Source organism: Perca fluviatilis, chromosome 4 (genome assembly GCF_010015445.1).
Source record: "Perca fluviatilis chromosome 4, GENO_Pfluv_1.0, whole genome shotgun sequence".
Taxonomy (NCBI): Eukaryota; Metazoa; Chordata; class Actinopteri; order Perciformes; family Percidae; genus Perca; species Perca fluviatilis.
In genome coordinates this window covers 22,666,853-22,683,004 of record NC_053115.1, presented here as the reverse complement: position 1 = coordinate 22,683,004, position 16,152 = coordinate 22,666,853, and the positions used below count along the sequence as shown (strand labels likewise).

At 38.8% G+C, this 16,152-nt stretch overlaps 2 protein-coding genes across 14 annotated transcripts in view; one reads left to right on the top strand and one right to left on the bottom strand.

Annotated features, from left to right (window-relative positions):
* Positions 1-6,483, bottom strand: part of LOC120557262 (R3H domain-containing protein 2) — a 76,992-nt gene extending 70,509 nt beyond the window's left edge. For all 13 annotated transcript variants that reach the window (XM_039797406.1, XM_039797415.1, XM_039797411.1 and 10 more), the window contains exons 1-2: positions 6,194-6,483; positions 5,828-5,878 (exon numbers count right to left, since the gene is read on the bottom strand). The gene's annotated coding sequence lies outside the window, so the exon portion shown is untranslated. The remainder of the gene's footprint in view (positions 1-5,827; positions 5,879-6,193) is intronic.
* Positions 6,484-9,255: 2,772 nt separating this feature from the next.
* Positions 9,256-14,101, top strand: LOC120558121 (inhibin beta B chain). Its single transcript, XM_039799027.1, has 2 exons — positions 9,256-10,215; positions 10,684-14,101. Exons 1-2 carry the CDS (start codon positions 9,840-9,842, stop codon positions 11,460-11,462), a joined length of 1,155 nt encoding a protein of 384 aa, XP_039654961.1. The 5' UTR covers positions 9,256-9,839; the 3' UTR covers positions 11,463-14,101.
* Positions 14,102-16,152: the final 2,051 nt, after the last annotated feature.

The following is a 16,152-nucleotide window of genomic DNA, read 5'->3' as shown; positions in this document are numbered from 1 at the left end:
TTAGCCTGTTTAATGGTAACAGTAACGTTATAGTTAACCGCTAAGGAGTCAGCAGCCGCCTTTTGCATTTACAGTGAGTGAGCTGACGATAATGTTATAATGTCGTGTTAAGAGTCAAAACTCTGCAACGGCTCAAATCATGTCACTGACGTTAACGCTTACTCTTCGTCATGCCCTATGGGACATAAGGCTGCAAAGAGATCTCAGCATCGCATTTCATCCTCGGCATCATGCTGCGCATCTCACTTTGACAGATGCATCTTATCACATCATATCCAGCAGCTCCTCCCAACGTTTAGACACACCAGCTAGCAGGCCGTTTGTAACTTTCTGGGGGCCCTTTGCAAAAAACAACTTCTTATTAAAAAGGACAGCACTGTTGTTGTCAAATTGGCCTTTGTTTGTGGTGTGACTGATTCACCTCTCTATTTTTTCAGAGTGATTTAAATAAAAAGTTTGACGATTGATCGTATAATCATTTAAATGAGATTTTAAATTTGGAATTTAAACAGGAAAAGTATAAAAGGGAAAATTCACAGTTCAAAGTGTTTTCACTGTTATTTGTTTAACGGATGTTTTTTTTTAATTCAAAAAATTGCAACATCTTTCCAAAAGTCAAGTAATCGTGTTAAATAATCGTGATTTAAATTTTGACCAAAATAATCATGATTATTATTTTTTTAAACTAGCTTTTAAGCTAACTCGGGTGCACACCGTTTAACTTTTTTTTCTTTTTAAGAATGATAATTAATGTACAGTGTCCCTTTTTAAAAATAAAGAATTAGATCTGAGAAAAGTCACTTAGTTTTGTTTCTTACATTGATTGTACATTATTTCTGCTAAAGTGGTGCCAAAAACAGCTTGGATGCTGCACCGAAGCCTTATAATGGTAGGGAAAACCCTGCATGCTAACAGCATTAATAACTTTGCCAAACGGTGCTGTCACCACGTCTTTCGAGCTTTATTAGCAATTAGTTTCTTGCAGTTTGTCATTTTAATAAGAATACAGTTATTAGAATGAGGTGGAAGCTGACTGACAGCTGAAGGGTAAATAACATTAACATTAGCCGTCTCCATGACGCTCCTATAACTTGCGACACAGTTAGGAAACAAGTTAATTAATGATAAAAAATTGCTTATGTTATTTCATGTTAAAACAGTATTTCCCATCGTTCTTTGATTACCAGCCACAGCGTGTCACTCTGTGTGTGTCACGCGCCGTCGCTACTCATTGACCCTGGTCAGCTTTTTCCAGCCTCAGAGACGTCGGTAAGAGGAATCCATCCGATTGGCTATTCAGCTTAAGCGAATTAGTGCACGAGAGGAGAAAATCGGTAAGGAGGAAAGCAAGCAAACTGTAGAGAAGTCACACACAGAAGAGTCTTCTCATTTTTCATCTTGATCTCATCTGATCAATCCAATACACATAGGGCTGTCAGTACTAGCCAAAAATAATGTTCAGATGTTAATTCTAAAAAACAGAGGTTCAAACTATTGGAACATCTATTTTTGCACTTTGTCCATAATAGGGTAAACATAAAAACCCCTTTATGGTCGCCGGGAACACCATGACGACCAAACTTTTCTGTGCACTGAATTAGCCTATGTTTAAAATATAGAATAGATATTTTTTACACTTTTTTGTTAGTGGATCAGTTTTAAATACAATAAGAAGGCGCAGAAAAAGAATAAAGAGCAACCATGAGCTAATTTGATGGTGAGATACCATCAATATGTGCTTGCTGCAGTTTAGGCAGACATCAAAACTCACAAGGCAAGTGACACCTTTTACTTTTTTTGCTGTATGGAAAACCACTTTAGTCTGCCATAGATGCATTGATATGTGCTTAACGAGTCAGGTAGAAGGTACCACTGTAGGTCTAAATTTATAGCAATTCACTTTCAGGGGTTACCATGGTGGTCTGTAAGTTGGTGGTTTGTAAGTATGGCCCCTGTTCTGAAACTGGTTCTTGACATTCAACCCTGGTTGGGGGATATATTGGTTACCCAATCAGCACCCAGGGCTGTCATTGCTGGATTTCCCTCTCTGCACCATGTCTCATTCATTCCTCACTTTTACTAATTTAAATCCATTATATGTGACAGCGCTCTGGTATGACTGCCTGGTAGATGCATAAGCTTGTTGAAAAAAGTAACAACATGCACACATCGTGAAAATACTTCAAGCTCTTGCATTAATGTTTCATAGTTGAGCATGTCAATCTTCTCTATACTGTAACAGTATATTTCACTTTAAATTGTATACATTTAGCATAGGTGTAGTGTTGTGGCTCAGTGGTTAACATGGTCACCTCACAGCAAGACGGTCTTTTCTTCAAAATCCACTGTCAGGATTTGTGGAACCTGCACAACATAGCCTAAGAACTTTACAGAACATGGATGGATGGACATTTAGCATACAACGGAGCTTCTATCAAGTTAAAAGAATCCAACCATTGACTCCATCCTACATTGGCCCTGAAAAAAGGTTTGTCTCAGGTTGACCACATGACTGGGATAAAGGGGATGGCCTGCACTAATGCCACCTAATTCCTCAAACCAAGCAGCTTCTTCTGCATTTGATTTGGGCAGCCAGGTAGCATCTTACAGGACAGTAAAGAAGACAGTGAAGGGCTTAGAAGGCAGGAAGGAGAAAGGGGAGGGGCAAGGATCAGTTGCCAAAGATACCACAGATAAACCGTTCATGAGTACAATCGCAAGATGTGGCAGTCTCTACACACAACATACGTATAACTTAAGTTATGAAGAAATACTATTGGTTATCATTAGCACAGCAAAAGTACAAACAGGGCTTCACCAAATACAATTGTGTTTGGACATAACCAGTTTCTTATTGACTTATTACAGCTTATTTTGACCCAAATCTTTGAACAAATAAAGCTACTCTTGCATTAAGCCAATAGGTACTCATTCTAAAAGTGTTTAGTTTATGCGGTGTGTCACGCACCATTGCTACTCGTCGACTTTTTTTCTTTGTTTAAAAAGATCTGCATACCTACACATTACACAATACAAAAAATAGAATGATGTCCTATATCGTAAAACTTAACTGAAAAGAAGTCTCGCCCTCTCTCCCTCTGCACTCTGGTTGGTGCTAGACTGAGCCGGCCACTAAATATATAACAATTTAATGTTTAATTCACACACCGTTGTCACGGCATAGGGAAGCACATTGTTATTGTTAGATGAGCAACAACTGTGTTTGGCTTATTTTCTGTAACCACACTGAAAGCACGGTGGGTGGAATTAGCAAGCTAGCTAACTAGCTAGAGTTGCTCGGTCCCTCCGCTTCCCCACTGCAGAAAACAGATGAAAGCCTGGGAGATGAACAGGCTAGCTAGCCATCTCCTGGCGTTCCATCATCCTGGCTCTGTGCTGCTGCTGGCTGTTTCAGGCAAACACTGTTTTGTTGTATGTATCATGGCAAGAGTTTGGATATCCAGTTTCCCTTTTTGAATGATGAATAGAATACTGCCGCCTGATGGCATGGAGAGTTTGTGCTAGCTGGCCGTCGACTGTAGTCTTTGTGTTCAAGACACAGGCCTTCATCGCCACTAGTTCTTTGCAGTCTGCCTGGTGTGTCAGCACCTTAAGTCCATGCAACCAGTTGCCTCCCTTCTGCTCTGATCAATAATTTATATCAAAGCAAGCAATGAGGATTGAGAAAAACAAGAGGCTTGAGAAACAGTGACAGAGGAACAGAATAAAGAGAAAGGGAGCTCAGAAAAAGAAAACTGGAAAAGAAGAGGGAACAAATAAAGATGGAGAGAGACAGAGAAACAGAAGCAGGATTGGTTAAGAGAAGAGAGAAATAGGAGCAGCAGCAACAGCACCACGCTTGGTGCTCTGGCAGAGATCTATAAATAGCTCTTCAAATCTCTCTAGAAAAAGCCACTCTTCTGCTCATGCTGCTGCAAACAGAGATTCAGAGACCGAAGAAGACATAGATACCTTGCTGACAAATAACAGAGATCATGTCTTATCAGATAATAGCTGCCTACTTCAATTACATCACCACGTAAAATACAGTATTAAAATCGCTTTTACATCAACCATCTCGGCTTGTATAAATATTTGATTGTAGGAAGTGAATACTGTAAAAGCAAGTAGGTTACATCCAAGACATAAACTCACATGTTCTACAGGTGTATGAATAAACAACTGTTTATAGTCATGTATTCCTGCAAACCAAAATAAGAATAAAATCATGAAATCTCTTCATCAATTCTTTCACTTGTCCACCAAAAATGTCAGTTTCTACAATTTATAAAAGGGGGGAAACATGTTAACAGCAAAGCAGGATACACCATCTTTCTCAGTGCTGGCCTTAGCAACAGCAGACTGTTGATTCAATGACTCACCTCCAACAGATCTCACTATGGATAAGCTTTTTCTCAATGATACTACCCATACACCAGCAATTTGACTCAGTAATATTTAGGAAAGATAGGTGCCTAATGTACAGATGCAGAAAAAAAAAAGAGCGGCAATTGGGTCACATCTGGTACAAAACAAATCAGTGTATATATCAATGATTTAACACAAGAAATATAGAAACTGCTTCCTTAGCATCCTTAACCTTAGTCAGTCTACTAAGGAACAGACAAATTGTGATATTTTCAAGACAGTCTCAATATCAAATGTAACCATATCGGCAGTCCTTGCCTGCCACTTGCTGATTCTCTGCATCACATGACTGGCCAACGCCAATTGTAATGAATATTTATGTTTTCAGACACACATGCTGTTTTCCCAGAGCAGATGTTTGAATCACAGCTCCGACAGTCTGTGCTGTGATCCCACCTAGTTTGACACAACAGGCTTGCCATCTATTTTCAGCTTGAGTATCAAAATGTTGAGCTAAAGCCAAGACACAAAGACCAATGGCCATTTGTCATGTTTTTCTCAACAAAACCTCTTTCTTATTTGAATCCTCCTAAAAACAAAAATAAATGACAGACTTGTTTCTGTTTTTTTTTCTTCAATAGGTCAAATAAGAATTATGCCTCACTGAGCAAAGGCCTTGGATGACAGATATTACCTTAGTTTAGAAGATGGCAAAGAAAGTTTTGAAATTACACACAATGTACACTTCAATACAATAGTGCAATAAACACATCCCAGTAGTGCAGTCCTAATTGTGTGTTTTTTTTAACGATTTCTAAATAAGCTCACTTCAATTCAGCCTCATAACCCTATATCATTCAATCATTATTATTATAAACTATGGGTTTGTAATATCCGGCAAATTTATTATATCATTAAGAGGTATGATATATGATATATGATTGAGGTCGTTTCTGACTATCAATGGACACAACCATATACACGCCAGGGTGTAATAGCATAACACCTTGTTGTCACCAGCTAAGGTGGGCTTTAATCGTGATTGCAATTAACAGCTACAAACAATTTCCAATCACTTAATTCTAATTCAAACAGATAATTAGCTTATCACTTCATTCCCAGTTACTCCAGTCAGTCAATCATTCATTCAGCGAGTTTCAGTAACGTTGACTGTGTTGTACTGTATTCATGTTTTTGACTGTAGCAGTACTCTGCTTTGTTGTTTAGCTATTCCCTTTTTAATGTTTATCGTTTGCTGTATGCACCTAACGTTACTACACCAAGTCAAAATCCTTGTCGATGCAAACTTCCTTGATAATAAATCGGTTTTCTGATTCGGATTCTCGTGCCAGGCATGGATAACGCGGACTTTAAATATAGTGCTTAACGTAACGTTATAAAAATCATGGATCATCGATTAACATAAGTTATCTCAAGGCATCTCAAAGGTTCAGCTCACCGTTTTGCTGGCCGTATGTCGCGAGTCCGTGTGAAGAATCCTTCAAGCTATCTGTAGAAAGCAGATGGCAGATTGGTCAGAGCAGTGGCTGTGCAGTTGACTGAAAATATTAGCTTGCCCACACGCTAACAAAAGCTAGCTCACCAGGCTTCCACTGGCGAGTATAATTAGCCATCTACAGCACCTAGCCATCTAGCTAATGTTAGCCCGCTAGCTAGCCTTTTCCTTTCAATGTATGCTAGCAACCCTACGTTAACAAAACTTAGCCATATGTTTACAGTAAGGTGAACCTTGTTATAAATCTTTACTAGCACTGTCAGGTCTCAAAGAAGGAGGTAAGGTTAGCTAGCTTTCCGAATGACTTACCAACGCTAATAATATAATGGAGCTGCTAGCTCGAGTTGGTTAACTGCGACCCCGACTGTCAAAGTAGCGCCGCGTGAGGGGAGAGCGGCATGAACGTTAACGATAGATGGCAAGCGCTGAGGAGCAAGGCAGTCAAATCCGTAACAGGAATACAGCGAAATAACAACAAAACGCTAAAGAATAAAAGGACACAAATTAAAGAAAAAAGAAACAAAACGCTATTCCCTCTTCTCGGCTCCGGCTTGTATGTGTGTCAGCGTCACTTTTTTTTCCCCCTCGCCGACAGTTTACGTCAGCGGCGTACTACACATTGGAAGGGAGACGTTCAGGATACAGTAGAGTTGTGTTATATACATATACATACGTTAGATAATACCTACGTATAGGTATATAATTTGAATTATATAATGCAATATATATATTTATATTTATTAAGGTGCCGTTTTTATCTTCGGTCTTGACAATAGGCATACTTCTCTTTAGTTGGAAAGCAGTGCAGGTTTATTGGCATTATTAATCATTCATCACATGAAATCGTTTGAGGTACAATTCCAGTTAAATTTAATACCATCAGCTATAGACTGTGTGGGGGGTGAGGGGCAGTCTAGGTTCCTCGTCTAGGATCCTAGTGTCCTGAGGGTAGATTCCTGTGCCTCTTAGTCCTGGCCTGGTGTGTCCGGTATGGCCACACCATTTTAACATTTAATAGCTAGACTGGATATTTATTGCAGATATCCATAATTCAACTCTTCCTAGTCAAAAAGAACAATTCAGATATCCACAATCAGGGGCGTTGGACTGGGGGGGAAAGGGGACTGAGTACCCAGGGCCCTCATGTGAGGAGGGCCCAAAAAGATGCTAGAATTAATAGCTGTGGATGCGGGGAGAGGCCCATAAAAATGCCTTTCTACAGGGCCCAGAATTTTGTGCTACGCCCCTGTCCACAATGACATTCTTCCTATCTACAATTGTCATTTCAGATATCCACAGCTTCATTCTTACTAGTACAAATGACGTCACGTGTTTCCACTCATGTGTATGGGGCTTTCAATTTCAGATACCCACAACGTCATTCTTACTATCCAGAATGAACATTCCACATATCTGCAATATAATTATTAATAGGAAGAACTCCCATTTCAGATATCTACAATACAATTGTTACTAGTCAAAACTCTAATTTCAGATATCCAAAATGAAACAAACATTCCAGATATCTATATTGTAATTTTGACTATCCAAAATACATTCTGACTAGTAAAAATGTCATTACGGATATCAACAATTCGTATTATGGCTAGTAAAAATGCAATTTCAGATTTCAGATAGGATGCTATTTTAACGTAAAAAGGGTTGATTGACTATCCACAATTATATTTTAGATATACATAATAGTATTTCTTCTCGTTAAAATTGTATTCTCACTAGTTAGAATGCCAATATAGATATCCAAAATAAGAATTTTACTGGCAAAAATTGTATTTCAAGATATCTACAACTTTGATTTTACTGGTCAAAACTAAATTTAAGATTTCTAAAATTCATTAAAAAATGTATGTGGCCGTTTTAACATTTAATAGCTAGACTGGATATCTATTGCAGATATCCATAATTCAACTCTGTCCACAATGACATTCTTCCTATCTACAATTGTCATTTCAGATATCCACAACGTCATTCTTACTAGTCCAAATGAAGTCACGTTTCCCATTCATGTGTATGGGGCTTTCAATTTCAGATATCCACAATGCCATTCTTCCTATCCAGAATGAACATTCCACATATCTGCAATATAATTCTTACTAGGCAGAACTCCCATTTTAGATATTTACAATACAATTGTTTTCAAACTTCAAAATACATAGTTTATATTAACATTATCATTCCAACATTAAATTATTGATTTTTAACCTCATTTTTAACCTTCCTTAAGTTTGATTATGTGGCTGTTGAGTTAAATACAACTTTGTCTTTACCTTAAATGTAAACACTTACAGTCTATGTATTTTACACATTCAAAGGCACCAATAGGTAGGTAAAGTTTGTTGTAGTTCCAAAAGTTCCCACATGTAGGCAGGCAAGTACAACTCAACCTCATATTTAACCCTTAGGCAAAATATAGGCTATATGGCTACTAGGCCTATGACTTGTTTATTTAAATGATACACTTATACAGTTTAGGACAAGTTCTAAGAAAACTTGATTGTCGATACAGCTTGTCTTATATGTGTCCATGTGGAAGGCTACACTTTCAAAAGGTGACAACACATGTTGTGAAGGCACTTTTCAACCCAACACATTAGCCTATCTATATAGCTTGATTGTGAAAGTCATTCTCTTTTCATGGGGGTGCATACCTGAAGGGCTCCTTACCAAAGTTTGTGAAATGGTAGTGTATAACTTATAAACATGTTACTACATTCAACAAGTTTCACTAGAAGTAATTCATTACAGTAGCTTTCTTGACACGCTAACTTCTTACAAACCAACTATACAACATTATTATAGGTATAAATTGGGACATTGAATGTCAAGTGTGCTGTAGACCTATGTCTTATATCAAGGGCAATCATGCCATTTCAGCAGATTCACAGTGCAAACAGGCTACATTAAAGTCCATCAAAAGCATGTGCAACTTTGGTGAACTGGTCTTTTTTGGATTTTATATGGCGAACCCAACCAGACAAGACTTGTAAGGGCAACTATCATTAGCCTTCTTCTTTCTCTCTCTCTCTGACACACACACACACACACACACACACACACACACACACACACACACACACACACACACACACACACACACACACACACACACACACACACACACACACACACATATCATTTTACAGTAGGCTGTAATTGGCTAATATTATGCAACCTTGAAGGCAACATGACGGAACGTGTTTCAAATACCGCGCTGCACCTCTCGTAGCCTCGAGAACTTTTGCACGTTTTGAACTACAATTGTTTGGTGGCTATGTGGCTCGCTCAATCTAACTAGGTAACTGGGTTAAAGGGCACTGGATTTAAACTTTGATCGCTAAGAGTGTTGGCAGTATTGGCGTATTCTACTCAGGAGAGGGCAACGAGGCAGAAAAACTACCTGTTGTGATTAACGTAGATGCCGACATTATTTTATCCACTTTATGAGTTTATATGCAGGCTATCTCAACCAATCACTCTTAAACTGACGTCTTTGTCAATGCAATGCAGCGAGTGAGGTCATGTACCAGGTGTGTCACTGGCATTTGTTTTAATTGATTCCGTGTGCCACTAGTCATTCCTTCTCTGTGTATGTGGTCAGTAGTCTACGTGTTGGGCGAGTGTTTTGCATGTGTTGTGTGAGTGATGTGTTGTGTGTGAAAGCAGGACACACTGATGCTTTGCCAGTAATTTCCTCGATGTCCCGATGCGCTCATTGGTGCGTCAATCCAACGTGTCACCAGTTTTGGTGGATTACCCCAGATATCTTCACCATCGGGAGGGTGAAACACCATTCCTTTTTCTCAGCTCTTGTCTTCACGGTGCTGTCAACAAGGACCTCTGACAACATTTTTTGAAACTTATTACTTCCAAAGAGACAACTCAGGAAAAAAGGATTTGAAGATTTGGATTTGTTCTTCTACGCACGCCTAGCACAGAAATGCATTTATTTACTTCAGAGCCGAGGATGACGCAGTCTTTTGTACTTCCAGCGTTTCTTTTTTTTGCACACTTGCTGATGCAGGGTCTCTGGGTCAGTGGCTCCCCTGGCTGCGCGTCCTGTGGTTTGCCTGCGATGGAGAAAGACGCAGAGGAAAGGATGATGATAGAATTCGCCAAGCAGCAACTTTTGGACAAGCTGCACCTGAAAGAGAGACCAAACATCACTCAGACGGTGCCCCGGGCAGCGCTCCTTATTGCACTGCGCAAACTGCATTCGGGGAGCGTCAGACAGGATGGTACTCTTGAACTAGCAAACAGTAGGCCTATACCTACCAACGACCAAGGCTATGAAATAGTGAGCTTTGCAGATCTAAGTAAGTTTGGTATTCACATTTTACACTGTAAAGCTGTTTTCCCCTGTATGGGAAAACACCACATGAGCGCATGTTGTGTACATTTTACGCCTCCTCAGTGCGTAAAATGGACACAAATTAGGTCAGGGATTCCGTGTGCCTTGTCAATTACTTTACGTTGTTGTACTATTCCATACAATCTAAAAATGTATGTTAGAGTACCTATCAATACCTTTTAGAGTTAACCATAAGTAGCCTATAATAGGCCTTGATGTGAGCTTATATGAGGGGTCAACCATAACATTTTACATTATAAGGTAAAATGCTTGATTTGAGTAAAAGTAGATTGACCTGTCCTTTATTTTTACATGAATCTGCAGTTTTACTTTTAAAATCCCACTCCCTCCCCATGTTTGTGTGAGACAGCCAGGTGACTCCAAAATTTCCTAAATATTGACAGTCTGTGTTGTTCTTGTCATTGATCCATAGATGAGACAGAGATTGGTGATGCAGCCAGCCTCAGTCTTACCTTCCAGTTTCTGCAGGAACGTGGCCAAAGTATCCAGGTGCTCCAGTCTTCTCTGTGGATCTACGCCCGCTCCTCTGAGGACCCTCATCGAGACTCCCGCCTCTCTGCCCAGGTCTTCCTCTCTGCAGAAGGTGGGTTGTCAGGCTCTAACCGCACCCTGGTGATTGAAAAGATGCTGGAGGTCCAGGAGAGTAGCTGGCACACCTTCCCCATCACCCGCACCCTGCAGGCCTTCCTGGATGGCGGCCAGCGCCGGCTGCAGCTGGAGGTCAGCTGCGATGAAGATGGGAAGAACCTTTGCTCCCTGGAGGGTTCTGACACCCCCAACCAGCCCTTCCTGGTGGCCCAGGTGCGTCTCCGTGACGACCACTCCAAACACACACTTAAGAAGCGCTCGTTGCGTTGTGGTGACGATGTAAGCGTGTGCTGCAAGAGAGACTTCTACATCAAGTTCAAGGATATCCAGTGGCATGACTGGATCATTGCTCCTGAAGGCTACCATATGAACTATTGCATGGGTCAGTGCCCCCAACATCTGGCTGGCTCTCCAGGTATAGCATCCTCATTCCATGCCACTGTCTTCAGCCAGCTGAAAGTCAACGGCATAAACACAGCTGCATCTTCATGCTGTGTTCCCACTGAGCGCCGGCCACTCTCCATGGTGTACTTCAACTCCCAGCACAGCATTGTCAAAACGGACGTCCCAGATATGATAGTGGAGTCCTGCGGATGTACATAAATGACAGAGTATGAAAGACATGGCATAGTTAACATTGATTTGTTTCTTCACAGGAGAATTATGTGTGTAGACAGACAGAAAGATAACACACAAGAACAGAGCAGGTGAAGTATTTTTCTATATATAGTTTGGGACAACCAACTTTAATTATGTTGTTACTTTTACTTTAAAAAAGAAAATAGAAGTAACAAGTTTGCTTTGTTTCAAATTAGGCAATTGTGTTGAAATGGACACATCATTTAGCAGTGTAAACATAAACAACTGTAATGTCACAAACATTGTTTCAAAATTACTACATTAGGGAAATATAGACAAAGACAAAGATGTTTTTATTTATTTATATTTTAAGAAATTGTCACTTATATATTTTTTTCATTTTAAAATAATGCGCAGTATGTAAACAGCTAGTTAGAGAGAAACTGTTGAGTGCTTAGAACCAATTGAGTGAATCCAAATAAGAATATACAGAGAGTCTGAATAGAGACACATTTTTTATTCATATGTCAGAGGCTTGAACTAAAGAGAGAATATAACAAAGCCACCTTAACATACGGCAGACTGAACACAGACAAGAAAAGTGCGATATTAATGTAAAACATTTATAGTGGTGACAAGAAGATCAGGCCAGGGCTGATTGAAGTCCTGCTTATATTGAAGGTCACACAAAGCCCATAGAGATATGAAGCCTTCACTGTATTGTACATTTTAGAGATGCAATCTTTTTTTTCCTTTTTGTCATATGTAGATTATTTATTTTCTATTTCACAATTGTTGCTGGGATTTAGTCCAAAGTCAAATGTTTTAATGGATCTCAGGAAATTGGGATCAGAACTGACTGCACTTCTAACGCTTTCAAAACATTAGCTGCAGTATGTTTTTATGTAATAGTCCCCGTGATATGTCAAAATGTCTGCCATGGAAACCATTTATACCCATATACTTTAAATACTTTAAAACAATGAGAGAGATCCTTAATTAAAAGTGTGCCTTTTTATTAACTTTTGATGACAAAGTTCAACTTGGAGTATTAAGTCATCTTGGTCTAAATACCAAAGAGGATCAATTGAGTACTGCCTAATGCAGTCTTTATATGTGGGCTTAAGACACAATGTTCATACAGATTTGTTTGTATTGTTTATATGACTTTTTCTTAAATTACACCCCACAAACATTTACATTTTATTGTGAAGTTGTGGTATGATTGAACTGAAATGGTTTTAACAGGTGCAATATGCCAATCTGAGTTTTGTCTGAGCACACCCAATGCTGCATGCAGGTTGAAATATGTTTGATCAGCATCTCCACTGTATTATTTACACAAGTCGGCTAATCAGTTGGGTAACTATGTCTGACAGCATATGAACCCAAGGTTATTCTCAGCAGCGTGAGCAAACATTTAGCTATTGCTACAGTGTCAGCTTATGTGAAGGTCTGTGAGGCAGGTGGGTCAGTGAGCATGTGGTGTTGCACGTTGGCATTTATACCTCTCAAAGTCTAAAGTTTTGTATGTAAAATTAGAAGCTTTCCAGTTAAAGGCAATCTGGTCATTTTTGGGGATTTGGGAAAATCGTATCCCAAAAGCACAACTTATAGTCCTCTGATTTAGAAGTGACTAAAGTATGTCCATACCTGGAAAATGATCAAGTAAGGTATATTTAAAAATGCCAGCATTAATACTAAAATAACTTAAAGTGTGATGGGCACCATTGCCCCACAATGCAACACATTATTGAAAAAACACTTTTTATGAGATTTTCAAATTTGAAAAACTCAAAGATTTAAACATCTGTCAGCACATGCCTTGTGCCATTTCATGCTAGGAAGAACTATATAGTACAACCATTTATTGTATACCAACAACCTAAGTATTACGCTGCTAGTACAAGACCCAGGCCTTGTCTACTTCTCGCCTATGTTTGAATCAAAAGCCAAAGACATTTTCTGCTGTCTGGATGATGTTTCATGGGTTTGTCCTTACTGTCTTGTACTGCTATGATGACACAGGAAAGATTTTCAGGCAATAAGTTGGGGCATTTTACCCAAACATTATAACACGTTTTTGCATTACATTTCTGTCCAAATAGCCCACAAACTTGTTTCACCTTCTCTCTGTTGCCTCTAAAAGCTACTCTTGTATCATTTCTTACAACCTGCGTAAAACTATTTTAATGCTAGAGATTATTGTGTAGTATTTTATCTTGCAAGCACCCCCTGTCCCAGGACTCAATGTGACATTGAGGTGCCATCATAACATAACTTATTAAGCACTTTATCACCCTACTGTATTTTTAGAGCTTTAAGGGTCTACTACTTATAACTCAGGGTGGCACTACAACAAAAAGTCATTCAGCTTATTTTCTTAAGCTCTAGTTTTTTCTAGTGTTTAAATGCATTGTATTGCATGTGTTTGCAGAGCACACAGATTTCTGTATACTGTAACTGGTGGAGAAATAGAGCCAGGATTTGAATTTTGTGTCAATTGAAAGTTGTAATTATTGTCTTTATTTTTATATCATGCATTTTGTGCATAATGAATTATTTGTAATTGCTATTAAATGCAAAATGTTTGCCACAGTGTGCTGAAATGATATGATTACAGTTAAATTATATTTTTGAATAAATAAATATTTTGAAATCAACCTGGTTATTTCCATTATATCATATTATATTATATTTTTGATCATTGCATCTTTCCTTTTTTGCCACAACGACAACACACTGCACCTCAGAACAGAAAGAATAATGGTCATTATAAAAAATATATACAAACTAAACTGACCACAGCAGAGAAAATAACGTATAAACAAAGTCTTAGTCTCTTAGCAGTTGTAGCTAAAAGATGTATTGGCTGGCGCTATACCTTTCGGTTTAACAGTGAGAATATGTTTTGATTTATATTAGAAATTCCCCCTCAATGCTTTTTTTTTTTTACAATGCATTGTGTTTTTTTAATATACATTTTACTACCAAGTGCATAAATGATATCACATTAGTAAAAGTCACTGGTATTTCTCTTAAAGCAGATTTCCAATTTTAGCCAACATGAGAAACACGCTACCTGCCTTGTAATCACATTGGCACTTTCTGTAAGGCAAAGGGCATGTTTGCTCATACAAATAGTGGAAGTGGCTTTATGGACTGTCTGTGTTTGGTGTGTAAACATTCCCTTGGCATGATGTCATTTTCACATCATGCACCTACAGCTGGAATCGATCCCAATCTAAAGCTGAGACAATCGTATAGAAGTAAATAATCAATTTTACAAAAAACAATTAAAAAAACAATAAAGAAACAATAAAGTATGTTGGATTTTGGCAAACTTATGAACTATAAAGAATGTGTCCTGCTATTTTTCTGTCATATCAGTACAGTAGCACACAACCACACATCATTATATGGTAAACCATGATTGCACACTGACCCTTTTCTATATGCTAAAGAGAATGCAGAAGATACAAACACGCACATTTTCATATACATAGACCACTCTTCCATGTTTTTTTTTTTTTTTTTTTTTTTTAAAGATTACTTTTTGGGGGCTTTTCCCTTTATTTGAAAGTGGATAGACAAAAAAAGGTGGAGAGAGATAGGGGATGACATGCAGCAAAGGGCAGCAGGTCGGATTCAAACCCCGTGCTGCTGCAGGACTCCGCCAACATGGGGCGAACGCTCTTACTGGGTGAGCTAGAAGCCGCCCCTTTCCATGTTTTAAAAAACATTTTACAGTGAATGTCCGAAAGATCAAATGCTAAAATCCCTGACTTGAACTTTCAAAAAAGTCAAAACATAATGTTCTTCCCTTCCAAAATTTGCCAACGCCCCTTCTACAGCCAACAGCGGTGCTGATGTTACACCATCCAAAATGGACTATAATCAGATCAATTAGATTGTACAAGTTGTTTATACATATTCCTTTCCAAGTTTGGGCAAGGGGTAGAGGTTATCACACTGTACATGTGAGTGAGTGTGTGTGTGTGTGTGTGTGTGTGTGTGTGTGTGTGTGTGTGTGTGTGTGTGTGTGTGTGTGTGTGTGTGTGTGTGTGTGTGTGTAGGGCATCATGCAATATTCTATAAAGTGCAGTTTGATTGTACATGTATACTGATATGTGTGTATATGGAGAGGCTGTGTGCTGCTACATTGCCTGTGTTCTCTTGAATGCCCAAGACAACTTTATCCTAAGGGAGACCATAAAGGCTAATCTTATCTTATCTTAAGTCACTCATGGTCAAATGTGTCAGTGATAATAACTCAGCAGTGACATGATAAAATATGTTTGGTCCAATGTGGTTATTTCTCTTAGAGGATGCTGTCATATATAACTTATAACTGGCACGTGGATTCAATCTTGACATACCACCACCTGGTTTCCTATGCTTTAAGTATACCTACATACAGTAACTCTATCCTCACCCACTCTTATAACCTGTTTTTTGAAGAGAGCAGTCCAGAGCATCTCTGCCACAAAGACTGAAGAAGGCTAATGCAGGTGTTTTATCGCCAAGCAACACATAAAATCAGCACAGTCGAGTGAAGCAGTACCTACACAAATTACATCTCAACATGAAATTATTGTGTGTTGTGATAAATTGCGAAAGGTTTGCCGCTGGACAGAGTAGTAAGTAAGACACATCAGAATATATAGTGTGGAGTCGTTATCGTCTATTCAGCAATGTTAGCTATACTTGGAAG

What these genes read in the sequence shown, in the direction of transcription:
- LOC120558121 (XM_039799027.1), top strand. Translation starts at nt 9,840, where the DNA reads ATGCATTTATTTACTTCAGAGCCGAGGATGACGCAGTCTTTTGTACTT. An exon ending in AGTGAGCTTTGCAGATCTAA is followed by an intron (nt 10,216 to 10,683) that starts GTAAGTTTGGTA and finishes ATTGATCCATAG; the next exon opens with ATGAGACAGAGATTGGTGAT.